This window comes from Mauremys reevesii, linkage group 5 (assembly GCF_016161935.1).
Source record: "Mauremys reevesii isolate NIE-2019 linkage group 5, ASM1616193v1, whole genome shotgun sequence".
Taxonomy (NCBI): domain Eukaryota; kingdom Metazoa; phylum Chordata; order Testudines; family Geoemydidae; genus Mauremys; species Mauremys reevesii.
The window spans coordinates 112,538,557-112,557,439 of NC_052627.1; the positions used below are offsets into that span (position 1 = coordinate 112,538,557).

An 18,883-nucleotide genomic window follows, 5' to 3' on the forward strand; every position below is an offset into this window, starting at 1 on the left:
GATCATCCCAGAGAGCCCGCAGGCCCTCCTTTTATATGGCAAACCCACCAGGCATTGCTTGCTATGGGAAAGGGGGCCCAGCAGTTTGAAAGCATTGAAATGAATGTAGAAGAAGCAGAACCCCGCATGCCCCTAGGCTGCCTGCAAGCTGAATTCCGATGCCTGGCCATGTGTGATGGCTTACTCACACCAAAGTGTCCCCTTTGTTCTCTGAAATGTATCTTTTAAAATACTACCTCCCTTTTTCTCCTCTCACGGATGCAAATGTTTCAATGTGGCCCCTATCTACTCCGTCCCAGAGTCTGGTCCAGAGTAGAAGGTGGTAAAAACGAACTCAGGACGACATGTTCGCCGAGCTCATGCAGTCCTCCCACACTGATAGGGTCCAGCTGAATGCATGGAGGCAAACAATTGCGGAGTCCTGTAAAGTATTACAGGAACACGAAGAGAGGAGGGGCGCACACGATGAGAGCAGGCAGGACACTGGTCAGGCTCATGGGGTAGCAAACTGATATGCTCCGCTGTATGGTGGATCTAATGCAGGAAAGGCACCAAGACCACAGACTGCCACTGCAGCCCTTACATAACCGCCCTCCCTCCTCCCCAAGTTCCATAGCCTCCTCACCCAGACACCCAAGAACACGAAGGAGAGGCTACGGGGACCCACACACTCAACCCCAGAGGATCGCCCAAGCAGCAGAAAGCTGGCATATGTGAACTTTTGATTTGGTTTCTGGACTTGTCCTTCCCTCCTCCTCCTCCCCCTACCCAACCCAATACCTCCCCCTCCCCCACCCCCGGTCTACCTTCTGATTTCTCTCAATGTGTTGTGTAACAAATAATAAAGAACAGTTTTTAAACAATTTTGACTTTATTTCCTTTCATATATATATATATATATATATATATATATATCTATCTATATATATATATATCTATATATATATCTATATATATAGATATATATATATCTATATAGATAGATAGATAGATATAGGGGGCAGGTAACTTCAAGAGAAACAAACACAACTGTCACACCGTACCCTGGCCAGTTATGAAACTGGCTTTCAATGCTTCTCTGATGCACAGTGCACCCTGCTGCTCTCTTCTAATCGCCCTGTTGTCTAGCTGTGCGAAATTGGCCACCAGGCGAGTTGCCTCAACCTCCCACCCCTCCATAAACGTCTCCCCCTTACTCTCACAAATATTGTGGCGCACACAACAAGCAGCAATTACAATTGGAATGTTGGTTGTATGGCGTCTGCCATAGCTTTCATGGAGGGAGGAGCAAGTGACGGCACATACCCAGAAACACCCGCGAGAATGTTTTTGCCCCATCATGCACTGGGAGCTTAACCCATAATTCAAATGGGCGGTGGGGACTGCGGGAACTGTGGGATAGCTTTCCACAGTGCACCGCTCCAACATTCGATGCTAGCCTCGGTACTGTGGACGCACTCCACCAAATTCATGCACTTTAGTGGGGACACACAACACCGAATGTATAAAATTGCTTCTGAAAATTAGAATAGAATAAGTTTGAATCAATTTTGTACTGTAGACGTACCCAAAGAGTCTAATATTGAACCCAGAGGACCTGAGTTTGTTGTGCAAGGTTTCCACTTTCTTTTAAAATTATATTTCTAGGAAATGTTATGGACAACAGCATGAATTCCTGATTATACTGATAGAAATTAGAGATGTGAAGGCTTCCTAGGCCATCTTGTCTAGCTCCTTGCCAATATAGGACTCTTCCATACAGCAGTCCCTGTGCAGATTGTTTTCTCAAATGCCTTGTCATGTCCAGGCTTAAGTGATCCTACTGATAGGACACTTTTCTTCTGACGTTATTGCAGTCTGATAGATTTCATTCTTAGGCTTTCCCCCTCCCCAATAGCCAGTTTACATTTTCCTTTGCTAAGTTTCATTCCATTATTACTAGTTATCCCCTCCCATTTCCTCAGATGAATTTAGACAATTCTGCCCTTGCATTGGTGCTCAAATAGAAATATAAAAATTGCCAGACTGGATCAGACCTGAGATCCACCTGGTCCAACACCATGCCTCTGACAGCGGCCAGCACCAGATGCTTCGGAAGATGTAGGAACTATGCAATAGGCAGATGTGGGGTAATCTGACCTCCACATAGTCTCTTCCTGGTTTCTAATAGTTAGAGATTGGCTTAATCCCTGAAGCATGAGATTTAATAGTCCTTACCCTGAAATGTTTATTAACATTAATGATGGTAACTCTGAATATTCTTCTTCTTATCCATATAAACGCCCAATCCCTTTTTGAATCTTGCTAAGGTCCTGGCTTCAGTGATTTCCTGTGGCAATGAGATCCCCATTGATAACATGGAGGTGCTCAGATACTACAGTGATGAGTGTCATACAAGTACCTAGACAAATAAATATCTAGACTGGCGATGGAAGGAAAACATTTCTTTATTCATGATCTTTTAGTTTGTTTCTTCAAGTGTAGTGTAATAGAGGAATCTTCCATTTTGTGTGATGTTATTCCTGTTTTATAGTTTACTGTCAAATAATCTCTAAAGAATTTCACTGAAACTACGGTAAAAATGCCTTTAAAATAATGTAACTGACTGTAACAAATATATTTTAATAGCTGCAATGTTTAATAGTCACAGACTGTCAGTTCATAATGGCTCATATAATACAGTCTGAAATTACGAGCCTTATTACTAGGGAAAGTCCAAGATAAAGTAGCATGTGATCATTTTTCTAACTCTTGGTGAATGTCATGCATGCATAATGTTGTTTAAATGTAATAAAATCATAATGTTAGAATTAAGACACATTTCTTATTCACTCTGCCAATGAGTTATAAATAAACTTGGAAGCGCAGGTTAGATTAAAAGGTTTTCAGTTACTTTGCTGCTCTGTTTTTTCCCCCTCAGTTTTAAAAAGAGACAAAAAGAAAAATATAATCCCTTACACATTTTACTGTATTTTAAAAAAAGAGAGCAAAGAAGTGACTGAAAAAAATCAAAACAGGTTCTATTGAGTTGCAGAGAGGAATGCTATTTTATTGATAACTTCATTTTTCCCTTTAACAATTTTAGGTCAAAGAGAGAGAGAATAATGATCCTGTATTCCTACCATTTGAACCATTTCTTTTAGAAAATAATGTTTTCTAAACGCAAAAATATCTAAATAATATCCTGTATTTCTATAATTCAAAAATCTACTCTCTTATTAGTGCTGTGCTCTTGTGCTAGAGCTAGATAACTATGATAATAAATAATATTTCATAGAACATAGACAGATCATGACCCAATGGTCCCCAACTTTTTTCGTCTGGCAGGTGCCAGACGATGAGCCACAGAAGACCATGGCGGCAGACGAGCATCCGCTGAAATTCCACTGACAAGCGGCAACGCCAATGGGCGTTGCTGCCAAAATTCTGGCGACGCCTCTGGATGACGCAGTTTGTCGGCGGTATTTCAGCGGATGCTCATCCGCTGGACAGTATGTGGGCGCACTTAAACGCACCGGTGGGTGCCATGGCGCCCACGGGCACCGCGTTGGGGACCCCTGCTCCAAGGTAAGTGAAGAGAAGAGTAAGGATTATGAGGAATTGTGTTTATGTGCCCTCTACTGGATGGAATTAGAACTGCTCAACTATATATGGAGAGCCAATACTGCTAAGGCAAAATTTCCTTTTAGCTAAAATAGTAGAGGTTTAGGAGGGTGAAATCTGGACCCCATTGAACTCAATGAGCATCTTGGTGTTTTGAAGCAGGAGGATCTAAGGTGCACTCCTAGGGCCAATAAAGTTCGGAATGGTCACGGTGTGCAGCGTAGTGGCAACCATGAAATTCTGGTCACCCACCAATTTGCTACAGTATTATCTTGATTTTACACATGGCACAGAGATTGAGATTGAGTCCGGTGTCAAAATTGAAGTAAGAAGTACCCCATTCTGAGCCCCATGCTCTGATTACTAGAAATAAAGAAAATGCATTGGAGAAATAGAATTTTTCCTAAATATAATTTTTGTCATTTCTATGAGGTGTTGAATGTGTCGTAGCCAGTCTGAATGATTTTTAAACAAGTAGATAGGACTAAGATGCCATGAGCAGCCATCTGTAACTATCTAACCACTGTAATACTATACTGCTTCCTAAAGCTGACAAGTGATTTGGTGGTTGGGTTTCATTGTGGCCCTTTTTACTTGGTTAATATTGAGTCATTTTGGTTGTGGTTTGTAATACTAAAGGAAAGCAAAAGCATGCCATATATTTAACCTATCCCAAGCCTTTCCCCATCTCCCCTCCCAACTCCTCTGTTTCACGGATGCTCAGTTGATTTTTTTTATATTCCCTCTTCCTCTTTTCCCCCCCTCCTCTTCTCCCCACACACAGAGACTGTGCTCAAATCACTGGCTAAACTGAAATGGAAGAAATATTACAATGTCCATTTCATAAAGTTATCTCAAAAGGCACAGCTTGCTTCCTCAAAGCTATTTTTCATCTTCGCTTCACTAAAGGGAAACCTTACTAAATGTCATGTTTGCATCTGTTTGTAGGAATCTCGCTGGCCCTACTTATTTGGAGTGATTGTTGTTCCTTCACTGATCCAAGTTGGGATTTTGCCCTTCCTCCCTGAAAGTCCTCACTACCTCCTACTTGAAAAGAATGACAAAAGTGGAGCAGAAAAAGGTACAGGGTATTAATCATTTGCCACATAGTATAAACGTTTTTATTAAAGGGATGCTCACTGGCAAGTAATTTTGAACATCATGCTTTCTATAGCCTAAAAGCTTATTAGTTTTTTCCCCTTCACCATTTTTTGTGTAAGTGAAATAGCTGCTGACTTGATTGATAACTGAAGACCTCTAATTATCCACAGAACAGAAACAGCATGGACAGTGGTGGTGGAAGTGTTCCCACATTGCCCTGTCTCACCTTTTACCTGGCAGGATTGATTTTTAGGGTGGAAGGAAGTTCATTCTCGATGACTGTTCAGTGCTTAGGCTCTCAACCAACACTGCCAAAAAGGGATCCAGGTCTTCGTCCAGTAGTAGCTGGATTGAATCTATACATTTATGTAATTGTATAGCTGCTAGATGGCAGGTCTACTACAAATCTAGGCCATATTTATTTAAAGGTGAAAAGCTTCAGTACCCTCTTACTACTTCCTGGAATTATCCAGCTGCACACTCCAAAATCATCCTTATTGGCACATAAACAAAACTATCTGTGATCAGAAGAGATGTGCCCAACTTTGGGCCAGATCAATGCTAAGATTAATAATAATCTTTTTTCCCTCTTAAAATAACTATTAGCTGGACAGATGAATTTGAAAATCCAGCATATGGTTACAGCATAGCTAGGATGGAATATACAAGTATGTACAACATCTGTCCTAGCCTAAGGTAGAAGCACTTGACAAATAGAAGGGGCTCACAGACTTTATGGAATCTTGCAGGGACTGAAGGAAATTACATTATGTCCTGTTAGTGGATAGTTCTTAGCTGAGATTTGAAAAGAGATTGGAGATTCAGTGATGCGGAAAATGCTTTTCCAACGGGAAAGAGCTGCAGAAGGCCTGCCTACTAACAGTAGTCAGATTGAGTGACAGGGACAAGGAAGGAGGTGGGTGCTAAGTGAGCCAAGAAGATGAAGGAAAGATTGGAGAAAAGGACCAAGATTGTCAAGCCCGAGTGCCTAAAGTTGTGCTCCTAAGTTCTCATTTAAACTCCTAAATAATTGAACTAAATCAGTGTCACAGGGACCACCGATTTCTGTCAAAGCTGCGAGGTACTCACCACTTCTTGAAAATCAAGTCACTTGGTAGGTGTCTAAATATTGACATAAGTGCCTCACTTTAGACTCTTGGTTTTGAAAGTCTTGGCCAGGGTCTTTGAAGTAGGCTGGAGTAGGTCTATGGAGAATTTTAAAGCAAGAGAGAAGTTCTGAATGAGATCTGCCAAAGAATCTTGTGAGCTGTTTGTGGGGGTGTTGTGGTAACTCTCCTAATTACATTTAAAAGGGTTGGATTTTAAAGTGACTCATGTGCTAGTGTTATCTTTTTCCAGCAGTACCAATTCATTTAAAAATACCACAGATGACTATGAAAATTGTACCAAACAAAGCTGTTATGTTTGTGCTTTTACATCATAAATTAATCCATTACTTAAAGACTTAATTATCTCACAGTACATTTTTTTAAACCTATTTCCATGGTAAAGGCAGAATTTTGAGACATGTCATAATTTTGATATGTCTGAGGGAAGAATCCCAGTCTTTCAGCTCAGGACTGTGGTTTTGTGGCTGTCAGATATTTGATCATTTGTGAAATGTCTTCAAGTGCATTTTTGCATTCCTTTTGGCTGGGTCAAACTCTCAGAACAAATCAGCACACTTAGAATTAATAAACCACAACACTAGATGGAGATCAGCATATTGTACAGGTTATAGTAATTCATTTACAATAAATTTAGGAACTTTACTTTGTTTCTGGCATGAATACTATTCTATATTCTGTTCCATTCTGCATAAATTATCTTATACCACCCTTGTCGCTTTAGTGTCTGAGTACCTTTCAGTAGTGCATTAAGTGACATGACTAACATCTGTTACATGGGTTCATATTCTCTCTCATCCTCTCTCCAGGGGGAGATAGGTACATGCAGTGGAGTGTTTTGTGGTTGTGGTACGTGTGTTTTGTAAATACTTAGAATAGTTCTAGGTTTTATTATAGGTGTTTTGTTTTAATCCACACTTCTCTTACCTGGGCAAAAGTCTCTCTCTCCATTTCCTTCCATGCAGTTTAATAAACAATAAGCACACAATAAATAAATACTATTAATATAAACAAAAAGTGCAAACCAAATAGGACAACTCCTATGTTTCCGCACATCTCCCTGGCTTGGTTTCTAGTTAGCACAACCTCCTGAAGCTAAAATTCATCCCCGTGTAGTGGGTGAGCACAAGAGCTATGTGCCACTTTAGCCTTATTTTGAGGAGTTAAGTGGTGCATGGGTCTGTGCTAACACTCCATCCTGAGAGATACCCAGGTGCTGACTTTAAATAGGCTCCACTGCACCTGATCAAATCCCATCTGTTAGTTCCATCCTTGAGCTGCCTCTGGCTGGGAATTAACCCCTGAATCTATAGGCCATACCCTGGTTCGGCTGAGCCTGCTCTCAGGGACACTACTGGGATAGGTTTCAGTGGTAGCCGTGTTAGTCTGTATCAGCAAAAAAAACGAGTCCTTGTGGCACCTTAGAGACTAACAAATTTATTTGGGCATAAGCTTTCGTGGGCTAGAACCCACTTCAATCAGATGTGAAGCACCCCACCTCCTTTCATGTATTTATATATGCTCCTGTATCTTTTACTTCATACATCTGATTAAGTGGGTTCAAGCCCACGAAGGCTTATGCCCAAATAAATTTGTTAGTCTCTAAGGTGCCACAAGGACTCCTCATTTTTTTTACTGGGATAGGGTACAGTAGAGATTTTGAGGCTTATTCCAGACTGTGCCTAGAAGACCTATATACTCCATCATGTTGCCACTGATGTCAGTGGGACTGGGGTTTCTCATGTAGAATGAGGATTGAATTTGTCTCTTCCATTTATCAAAGAAAAACCAGGGGGGACCTGAAGACTTCTGAGACACACATACTGAATAAAACCTGTCACAGATTTGACAAAATAGGCTCTTTAAAAAGCCAGTTCTGAATCTGGGCTTTAAAATAACTCTCCTGTCTTGTATCTAGTGCCAGTGACCATTGCTTATAGCATAGCAATAGCTCTTGTGTCATGGGGGGGATAGCTCATCTGTTTGAGCATTGGCCTGGTAAAGCCAGGGTTGTGAGTTCAATCCTTGAGGGGCCATTTGGGGCAAAAATCTGTCTGGGGATTGTCCTGCTTTGAGCAGGGGCTTAGACTAGATGACCTTCCAACCCTGATATTCTATGTTTTTAGTATATATATATTCTGAGAATGACTTGATTGCTAATCCAGAGGCCTAGAAAGTGGCTTACAAACTGGAGGAGGATTTCAGAGTTGCGGGAAAATCTATCATCATGAAAGCAACATTACCAACACCTAATTGCAAATGATTTAGAAGTTGAAATGAGTTTTAGCAACCAACTTACTGGAAATTACTTTCGTGAGTAAGAAAAGTGATAATAATGGGCAATCTTAAAAACTGCTCTTCTAAATTTAGAATCTTTTTTTAAACGTGAGTCTTATACCATTTGAATTTGAGCTAATGGTTTAGAGTTGAAAGTTTCCATGTCCTATTGCCAATCATTATGGTACTAGCATTTGAGTACAATGTATCTGGCACATGGTTGTCTGAGAGAGATGAAAGACCGGGGGGAAAGAAGTCTAAGAGGTGCCAGAGGAATAAGTAAGCCCTTAGTCATTATGGCACAACAGGAAAGAAGTGAAAATAAAGCCTTCCCATAAAGTTAAAAAGTCAGCCAGCCACAGTTGGAAAAGTAAGTGTTCCAGGTGGGGTAAAAGTGAAACACATCATTCCTTTTTGCCAGGACAAAATTGCCATTGCACTCAATTCCAACAGCTCAAATTAAAAAATTAAGTTAATAAAATTAGACATAACTGACTGAAAAGCCCCATTACTGCACTCTGGCCATCTCCCTGCCAGTGCAGGATTTATTTCCTTCAGTTTATTGTCTTTGTGCTTTGCCGAGTTTAAATGATGCGAGTGTCTGAGCTTTCTACCACTTCACCAGGCAGATTCTTCCTTAGTCAATAGGCTTGAAAAATCGTAACAAATAGTATTATTAACTTATAAGATTATATTTCTGACATTATTGGAAGAGGTGGGTTAGAAGAAATTTCAGGATAAGTGTTGACTAACATGAAATCTTGTTAAATCTGCTGGAAAGGATATAGTGTTTTAGGAGTGTGCTCTATACTCTGCTTTAATGCAGGGAAGTAGTGGTTTGTTAGCAGTCACTGGTGTTTCAAGTATTAGTGAAGTTTTGCTGTTGGCAATTACATCTTTATTCTTAACTGCAGGGAGGGAAAGGAAAATGGATACTTTTTTTCTCTCCCTTGTGCTCGATTAATCATTTTCTGTACTTACAATTTTTGACTTCCTCCTCCGTTTAGAAATATACCAAACCCCCTGTGCAGAATGGACAGATTGCTTCCTTTTTACTTGACTGCACCTGTATTTTGACTGCATGCCCTACAGGGATGTTGAGGGTTCTGAGAACAGGAAAAATAAAGAAAATTGTGCACTGACCTGGTTTACTCCAGTAAAAAAATAAAAAGATGCATTAAAAATATGTGAAGTTACTTGATGTTGTACTTCCTATTACCTTTGTTATGTGTTGTTCTTCAATATTAGCATCCTTAACAATAAAGGATATAATATGGAGATAGGTAGGTAGATCATTAAATATACTATACCTAGATTTACTTCTTGTTTTACAGCTTATACCAAGCTCTACATACTTTACAATAATTTAAGCAAGAATTAAGTACATCATTTAAAAAGTATAATACAATGAATAATACTGGTAAATGATTGGGCCATGTCAGCTGACTCAGGCTTCTGGGGCTCAGCCATGGGGCTGTAAAATAGAAGTGTAGATTCGTAGATTCATATTCATAGATTCATAGACTCTAGGACTGGAAGGGACCTCGAGAGGTCATCGAGTCCAGTCCCCTGCCCTCATGGCAGGACCAAATACTGTCTAGACCATCCCGGATAGACATTTATCTAACCTACTCTTAAATATCTCCAGAGATGGAGATTCCACAACCTCCCTAGGCAATTTATTCCAGTGTTTAGGAAAAAGTTCCTGTCAGGGTAGTTAATGTCCAACCTAAATCTCTCTTGCTGCAGTTTAAGCCCATTGCTTCTTGTTCTATCATTAGAGGCTAAGGTGAACAAGTTTTCTCCCTCCTCCTGATGACACCCTTTTAGATACCTGAAAACTGCTATCATGTCCCCTCTCCGTCTTCTCTTTTCCAAACTAAACAAACCCAATTCTTTCAGCCTTCCTTCATAGGTCATGTTCTCAAGACCTTTAATCAGATGTTCTGGCTCGGGCTGGGTTCCAGGCTCTGGGATCCCACAACGGGAGAAGGTCCCAGAGTCCGGACTCCACCCTGAACCAGAATGTCTACACCACAATTTTACAGCCTCACAGCTCATGACCCACAAGCCCGCATCAGCTGACATGAGCCATCTGCTGGTGTTTAATTGCAGTGTAGACAAACCCTAAAAGGTCTCAAGTTGGGCATGAAAAAAATTGAGGCATCCAAAATCGCTAGACAATTCTTAAGATTTTGGCTAGGTCCTTTTTAATTCCACTGAGAACTGAACTGATAGTTAGCACAGGTCCCGGAACATTGATATTATGGGTGTTTTGTTTGATTTGGGTGACATTCTTAATAACATTGAAATTCCACAGTATGGCCTATTTCTTTGCTAGATAATGCTACAATCCAGGAATTTTAGACCTTAAATGGAATGTGGGCATTTCAATCGTCATGACTGAGTGTATCTGGCTTTATTAGATAGCCAAGTCCTTTGTGCAGTCTAAATGAGCAGCTGTGCACATTATGCCTCTGTAGATAATACTTTGCAAAGCTGTGAATAATGTGAATAAGTCAAACGTACGTTTTTTTCTTTCTCAGTAAAATCAAAGCAACACTATCACTTTTCTTCCTAATAAAATAATAATAACTGCTATTATTTCCTTAAAAGGAGGAATTTTAAGTGGCCGGCTGAGTAAATAGTTGTTTTTGAGACTTGCCTCTTACACTGTTCAGAACAGCCTGGTTACAGGAGCCTTTATAATGCAATTGATTCTCTGTAGCAGAAATAATTCCAAGGTGTCGAACATTTAAATATATGTTATGAAGCCAACCCCCAGGATATGTTCTTGGAGATTTTAATAAAAATATCAGCAATTTATAGCACACCCATAGGACGACTTCAAAATTAAGGGTTCTTTGAAAAGTGACTAATGCTTCTGGAAATGCTTTGTGCATGAATGCAGTAGAAAGCTTTTATTGTTCACAGTGAAAAGTTAATGCAGTAAATCTCACCCATTATGTTATTGCACCAAAGTGGTTTGGTGGGGTTTTTTTTGGCTGATGCATGTTAATGAGGTATAAACACGGACTTAAGGAAAGTGGTGTGAATTAGATTCCCAATTTTCTATATATGGGAACTGGGAAAATACTAACTGCTTTGGGTAATTCTTTCCAACCATTTAATACACCGAGGAGTTGAATCCTTGGCTGTAATCTGTCTGCATAAAGAAGAAGTTGAAGTTTATTATTTTAGGAAGGGTAAAAATTTTCTGCCCCAAATGTCTGTTCTTTATTGGTTTATAATAATTGCACCTTTCTGCTTTTTCTCATTACTTTTCAGTCCATTTCATCTTTAGAAACAAAGTCTCTTGATCTCATTGCTATTTGCATTTGTTAGGTGGGATTTTCACTCATTTGCTTGGCCTAATACTGCTCTCTTTGAAGTCCATGGTAAAACTCCCATTAACCTTCATGGAACTGAGTTAGGCTAGTGCTTAGTGCTTTAGAAAATCTCTCCTTTGTTCTAGATATTGTGGTGATAGGTGCTATAGCGATACCATAGATACATTGGATACATAGATCTCTGTTACAATCAATGTTAAATAGTTCTGTGTGAATTCCAGACTTCCTCCTAAGTTTTTTCTCTTCTTTAATGTAAAGAATCTGTATTGTTTTGTGACATAAACAGAGAGAAGGGGAGGAGGACGAATGTACATAACTAAGAGTGTTTATATGCTGTACATAAAATAACCTCTTACTTATTTTAATTTAAATAAATGTTCAAGTAGTTCAGACATGAAGGCTCTTCCCTGTTAAAGCAGGGGGGCAGTTGCCTCTAGTGCCTCCACTGGTCAAAATTGCAGCACTATCTCAGAGCTGGAGAGGTGGGCTTTTCAGGTCACTGAAGTTCCATCATTTGGGACTTGATGGGACCAAGATTAGTCCCTTAAAAGGTTAACTCCTTGAGGTAATGGCCCTGTCTTCTTATTTAACAGTCAAGCGCCCTGTAAATCTATGGAGCTGTAGGTGAAATTAATTATCTCTTCCTATATATCTTTGCCTCCATAACTCTGTTTCTTTTAAAATGTCCCACTTCTCCCTTTCCTATGCATTGGTAATGTCGTTTCCCCCTCTGCTTTTGATCTTCTGACTAAAACCTTGCCTATGCTACCAAAAATTGCCACTCTGATGATGAGTGTCATCAGCAGGTGCTCAATAGGTTGGCTACACAGGTAGTCAGGGCCAAATGAGGTGTTCAGCACCACTTGTGAAATCCTGGTTAAAATTTCTTTCAGTTTACATCTCCATTGTCTTTTGCATTGTTTTGACTCGATAAAGTATTTTAGGATAGATTTTGTATGAAAGACACAAAATAAAAGAAAGTGACTGACATTGCAAGATACTGAATGGCCTCAATGGCCATTGCCTTCAGCTGGAGTTGAGCAAGCTCAGCAGCTTGCAGGACTGGGCCCCAAAATTGCATTCCATTGTAGTGATGATGGTGAGCTAGGCCATGCTCAATAAAGAGGGAGCAGAATAGCTACACTAAAGAGGTGAAAAACATTCAAAGTGTTTTAAAATGTATTCAACCTTCTGCGAAACTCACCTGTTTTTAAAAATAAAGCATATTAGGTGTCTTGCTAATGTCTCTGATTGTCCATTTGCAGCATTCCGGACCTTCTTTGGGAAAGATGATGTGTCTCATGAATTAGAAGAGAGTGAAGCGCAGAGAGATGTTAAATTAGAGTCTGTCCTTCAACTTCTGAGAAACCGCTCTGTGCGCTGGCAGATCATTACTGTGATCATTACCATGGCCTGCTACCAGCTATGTGGGCTAAATGCTGTAAGTATTCCTTTTCAGTATGTGGCCTGCTAATGGGTCATGCCTTTTGTTAATCGGTATTTATATGTTCTCATACTTGACTATCTTCATAATTTTTCATTTCTCTGCTATTCTTCATGATGGTGTTCCTAACCTCAGCTGGCCAGAAGCTGGGAATGGGTGACAGGGGATAGATCACTTGGTGATTACCTGTTCTGTTCATTCCCTCTCGCGTACCTGGTATTGGCCACTGTCGGTAGACAGGATACTGGACTAGATGGACCTTTAGTCTTACCCAGTATGGCCGTTCTTTTGTTCTTATGACTGTTATTCATTATTTGTGTTGCAGTAGCATTTCAAAGCCCCAACTGACAACGGGGTTAGAGCTAGCAAACTGTTTTTGTACATTTTACTGAAAAAAATGCAGTTTTGGTCTTCGCAAAACTATTAGTGAATTTGACGTGAATTCACCTGAAAAATAGGTATCGTTGGCAGCCTCCCTGTAACCTTTAGCCTATTGGTTAGAGCGCTCATTTAGTAGATGGGAGATACGGGTTCAGTTCCCCCCTCTGCTGATGTAGAGCAAGGGCTTGACCTTGGGTCTCTTACATTGCAGGAGGGGGCCCCTAACCACCAGGCTATGGGGTATTTTACTGTTGGGCTCTCTGTCTTTGTGATTGGAGCTGTTTTGAATAAATAATTAAATAGCCATTGGAACAGAGACTTGAACTTGGGTCTCCCACAGCCAAGGTGCATACCCTAAACACTGTGCTTGTGTGTGTGCAGTTTTCTTTCTCTCACTCTTTCTCCACTCCCTCCCCTCCCCGCCATGACTATTCATTGTCTTTCATAGTGGCAGTTCACAGTCATTCCCGTTCACAATTTTTGGATTTGGTTGAACCCGACCCAATTTTTTTTTAACTGCCAGTCAACTGAAAAATCAGGTTTTGCCCAGCTCTAATTGGGGTCTCTTGTGGGTAACATTTTCACAAGCGACTTATGCATTTAGAGGCCTATGTCCCCTTGATTTTCAATGAGATGCACACTCTTAGGACCATAAAGTCCCAGTTTGCAAAAGTTAGCCCTTAAGGGCGTGGCTACACTGCAACTGGGAACAAGGCACCTGCCCAGATAGACAGACTCATATTAGTGGGGCTCATGCTAGGATGCAAAATAAAACAGTGTGGCTTTTGCAGCCCTGGCGTAGGCTCAGGATAGCCACCTGAGCTAAGATTCAAGGGGCAGGATGGGCTTGTGCATAAATGGCTTGTCTAAGCCTCCCTTAGTGCTGCAACATCAACGTTGTTATATTTAGCTTCGTAGCGCAAGTCTGTCTACCCGGGCTGGGAGGCTCACTCCTTGCTGCAGTGTAGACATACCTTAAAAGTCACTTAGGTGCTTTTGAAAATGTTACCTAAAGTGATTTGTCTAAAATCATACTGCAGAATAATGAACTGGAAATGTAACCCAGGTAATGGAAAAACTTTTCAGCACATACGAGTAAGAAGTCTAAAAGATTTTCTTCAATATTTAGGGGTCACTAGAAAAAACCTAGCACAGTAGGTATTGTTTTCTTCTAACTGCAAGATTTCAGTACTAATGACAGGGTTTTTTTGTTCCTTGTGGATATTTTGAGATGAAATGAAATGGAATTATCTTGTCACCCATTCTTTGTTACAATTTATCAACTCAACTTATAAGTGAAATAAATGACATCCACAGTAAGTAACACAGACTACTAGAGTTATGTGTTTGCATTGCTTTAAAAAAACATAGATATATTTTCAGGGATATAAGGAGAAATTTGTGACTTTTGGCATATCTGAAAGACCAAAATTGCCCAGCTCCAATGAAAAATGACATGCTTTAAAAGCAAAACACCATCTCTTTCCTGGTGGGGTGTAATTTTTTTAAAACTATTGTATATGTTCCAAAACTAATGCAACATTTATTTTAGGCAGGTACATTTTGAAATCAAGCTCTATATAAAAGTATCAATTGGCAGTGCCCTATAGTCCTAGGAATTGGGTATTTTTATCTCATTTTTTGCTTTGTTTTTTCCCATATAATTCTGCCAGTTATGTAAAATTTGTTACACAAATTGAGTTTTGAATTACAATTTGAAACTGATTTTCTAGTTAAATTATTATTATTGTAAAACCTTCTGAGATGCCTGCAAGAAAGGTGCTGTGTAACAGAAATTGGCTAAAGTACATACTGAATCACTGTTTCACTTGCTTTGTTATGCCACTAAGAACTTAAGACATTCTGAAAAGAGGGTAAGGTACTCGGACAAGCCTGTTGCTCTTTGGTTGATGTACATTTTATAACTCTCCCTACTCTTTTCCTGAAAAATCAAATTATAGCCACATTCAGCTCGCTGGTATATTTACTGGATTCCCATTGAGGTAAATGGAAATCATGCATGTGTTCAACAACAAAATTTTGTCCGGAGAGTTTTTTTAACTTAATTACACTATTTGCGTCAATCATATTTCACAGTAACTTATCCAGTATGTTCATTACTCTTTGTGGGAAATATCTCTCCCTGAATTCTTTATTTAATACTGAATTCAGCAAGATATGTAAGCACAGTCCTAAATTTAAGGGGATGAATACTTCCATTGATTACTTAAAGTTAGGAACATGCTTAAATACTTTGCTAAATCAGGACCTTACTTCTTGTACATGTGCATTCCTTAGTTTTTAATTCTTCACCAGTATAAACAACCACTACAATCTTGAAAACATAATCAGAGACTTAGTTTGGGGAATGCTAAGCATTTCAAAAAAATCTCTTGGATCACAGAAAGTGTCCTCACACCTAGGCATATGTTGGAATCTCGGTATCTAGTGGAAATTGCCATTTTAATGTCTACTGGAATATATAGATTATTCATACTATAGAAGGGCACAAAGAGCGAGCAGGTTCTCCTCCTTTATAGGATCTAAAAGTAGAATGGTGCAAGTATATGATGTCTTGCATAGTGTATACTTTTTTCTCGGATTGGTCCTGATCCAAACCCTGCTGAAGCCCGTGCAAATAACTCCAATTGATTTCAGTGGATTTTGGATCAGGCCCCCATTTGGGACAATGGGACTGAAAGAGAAAGATGCTACTGTCCTTTTGGCAGGAAAATAAGACTGTGTGCATGCAGGCACCCACCCTCACCATATCTCAATAAATCCATTCTCACACAGACACAATATTTTAAGTGGATTAACATTTTGTCTGATTTCATCTGAGAGTAATTTCCAATATGAAAATCCTTCATAATATTAAACTCTAAGATCCAGTTGGCCTGTGGTGGCCTACTAGCCAGGCAGGGCTTGCCATATGTCTTGCCCAGATGGTTGTCACAGAAAAAAAGATTGGACTGATCCTTCCACATTTATCCAAGAGCTTCAGATCATTCCCAGGGGAAATTACCAAGTGGCTGCCTTCTGTAATTGTCCAGCTGGTATCTTGAGGAGTATATCTAGCAATTATTCCCTTCTAAGGCTTTATCTTGTAATAAAAATTCTCACCATTTAATTCCAGCAAGTACATTATTTTCTAGATACACCAGAAACTATAATGGAGACATTGATGATCATACTACTAGATGTAATTATGGTGAAACATTAAACAATCGATCACAATATTCAAAAGAAAGCTGTATTAGTTTCTACTGGTTCAATAAAAAGTTATATATGATCAATCTATATACCATGGACAAGAACTAACTTCAAAATATAAATTAATAATAAAGTATCTCAGCCTTAACATACACATAAAACTAAATTAAGTGAATATAATTTCTCATCACTAGTGAATTTGATCTGTTCCTTTTCTCTCTTGCTTCCTATTTAATATAATTCATTTCCGACTGCTTAACATACACCATGTGCAAGCTTAAGATAGAATTTTGAGGGATAAAAGTTTCTGATGGAGAATCAACAAGATAGTTTAACAGAGGGCAGAGTAACTTTATTCTGTAAATTATGTTTATTGTCAAAGATGCTGGAACATTTTATCCAGATTACTAAAATAAATCATTGGCATTGGTTATTCTTCTCTCAAATAGTTATTCCTTAGTGTCTGAATTGCTCAGGGACGTGAATGTTCCTTTTGCTCTTTGTTTCTGCCATGTCTAGTTGAGCTGAACCATTTTTTAATAGAATCATATTGTCCACGGGTCAGAATTGGGAGAAAAAGCTGGTAATACTCTTCCAAGCTCCACCCACACAAGGCACTAAATCAGAATGTGGTGTGTCACTCTCTGGGCTGCTTGGGTTCAGACACCTTCCTCGCTAGGATCCATTAAGACCCATGTTCTTTGGTGGACTTATCAGGCTTGGCTTCCCCTCAGTGAAGCTCATATGGGCTTTTAAAGCTTAGCTTCCCTTTGAAGGGGCTGTGATTCTCTGCTGGCATCTTCTTGTTTGGAGTGGAGGATTGTCTGTCTCTCCCAAGCACCAAAACAAGCTGTCAATCACAGTAGGTTGTCTTCATGATATGATCATTCCTCTCCTTTCTTACATGCTTTGCTGGACAGTGAAGTAGCTAATACTTTTACATGTCAGCCCCTTATCATTGGGCATCTGAGTTTCTATTGAGACGAATGGGTCAGGTCACACCTCTTAGAGCTATTGTTTGAGGTCCTGCAAAGGCATTGAGAAGAGTTATGCTTGCAACTGCATCAGTTACATGCCATTCATATTGCTCATCCAACAAAGCATTTAAACCTGTACTTTAAGTCCCATTGATTTCCATGGGATTACTCAGGTGCTTGAGGGGGTCAGGGCCAGAGTGTGCAGCACTTTTCAGAATCAAGCCCCAGAACTCTGTGCACTTTTTATAAAATGCAAGGGCATGTGATCAAGACGATAAAGCACATGCCCAATATTAAAGCTCTCCCTCCAAATAAACCTCCTCTCCATCTGCCTCATCTACCTCAATCCACCCACTCCCCAGATGCCCAAGAAAATAACTGGGCCATGCAGCATGCCCAGGATCCCTCAAGGGCGTAGGCTCCATGTTATAGTTAATTGCATGAATGTGGTATTTCTATGGGAGATGATCAGAAATGCTTGTTCTCAATAAAGTTGGTTGGGAATTTTTTGACTAAATGATTTTTTTGTTAAAAAATGCCAGTTCTTTAACACTGAAACTGTTCACGAAACAAGGCTTGGTTTCAACAAATTTTCCAGCTCAAAAATTTTTTTACAACTGTCAAAATGTTTCATTTTTGACTTTTTCATAATAAAAATTTTTGGTTTTCTGGTTCAAAACAACTTCATTTTCAAATTTAGCTAATTCAAAATTGAAACAATGTTTCTCAATTATCAAAATTAAACATTTCAGTTGACCCAATCCAAAATATATTGAGATCAGTGTTTTGGTTCACAAGTATTTTTGAGATTTAGAAGTCCCTGTTCAAGTGGCATCTGAAACCTTTCTTGCTTCCTTTTTTGTGTTTCAACATCTATACACTTTTGATATTGTTGATGGGAAAACCTTGCAATTCCATAGATTATTTTTTCTTGAATTCAGACCCATTTTGCAAAATTGAAGTAAAATGTGAAATCCCTAAATCTCAAGATTTCAATTTTCTTGCATATTTTTTTCACAACACTTAAATATTGTAGCATGAACTTTAAGAGCAAAATGAAAAATATGAATTCTCTGCTTTGTGTTTAAATATGAGTCAAATTATGTGCTACCTTCTTTCCCCTATTGAATGCCATGGGATTACACAGCGTGCAAGGTAACAATTTTTAAAAAGGGAGTTGAGAGAAGATTTTTGGGTTTGTTTCCTTTCATTGGCTTAGTAGGTCCAAAGCACTCTCAGAGATTCGATAAACAACTTCAATGTACAGTTTCAGAGTAGCAGCCATATTAGTCTGTATCTGCAAAAAGAACAGGAGTCCCTGTGGCACCTTAGAGACTAACAAATTTATTGAGCATAAGCTTTCGTGGGCTACAGCCCACTTCATCAGATGCATGCAATGGAAAATACAGT

General features: G+C 39.4%; 1 protein-coding gene across 5 annotated transcripts in view; it reads left to right on the top strand.

Moving 5' to 3' along the window:
- Positions 1 to 18,883, top strand: part of SLC2A9 (solute carrier family 2 member 9) — a 153,994-nt gene that overhangs the window by 43,249 nt on the left and 91,862 nt on the right. For all 5 annotated transcript variants that reach the window (XR_005599482.1, XM_039541736.1, XM_039541738.1 and 2 more), the window contains exons 6-7: positions 4,552 to 4,684; positions 12,724 to 12,899. Coding sequence is in view for 4 of the 5 variants with exons in the window: in XM_039541736.1 (XP_039397670.1) it covers positions 4,552 to 4,684; positions 12,724 to 12,899 (309 nt within the window). In the remaining variant the exon portion in view is untranslated. The remainder of the gene's footprint in view (positions 1 to 4,551; positions 4,685 to 12,723; positions 12,900 to 18,883) is intronic.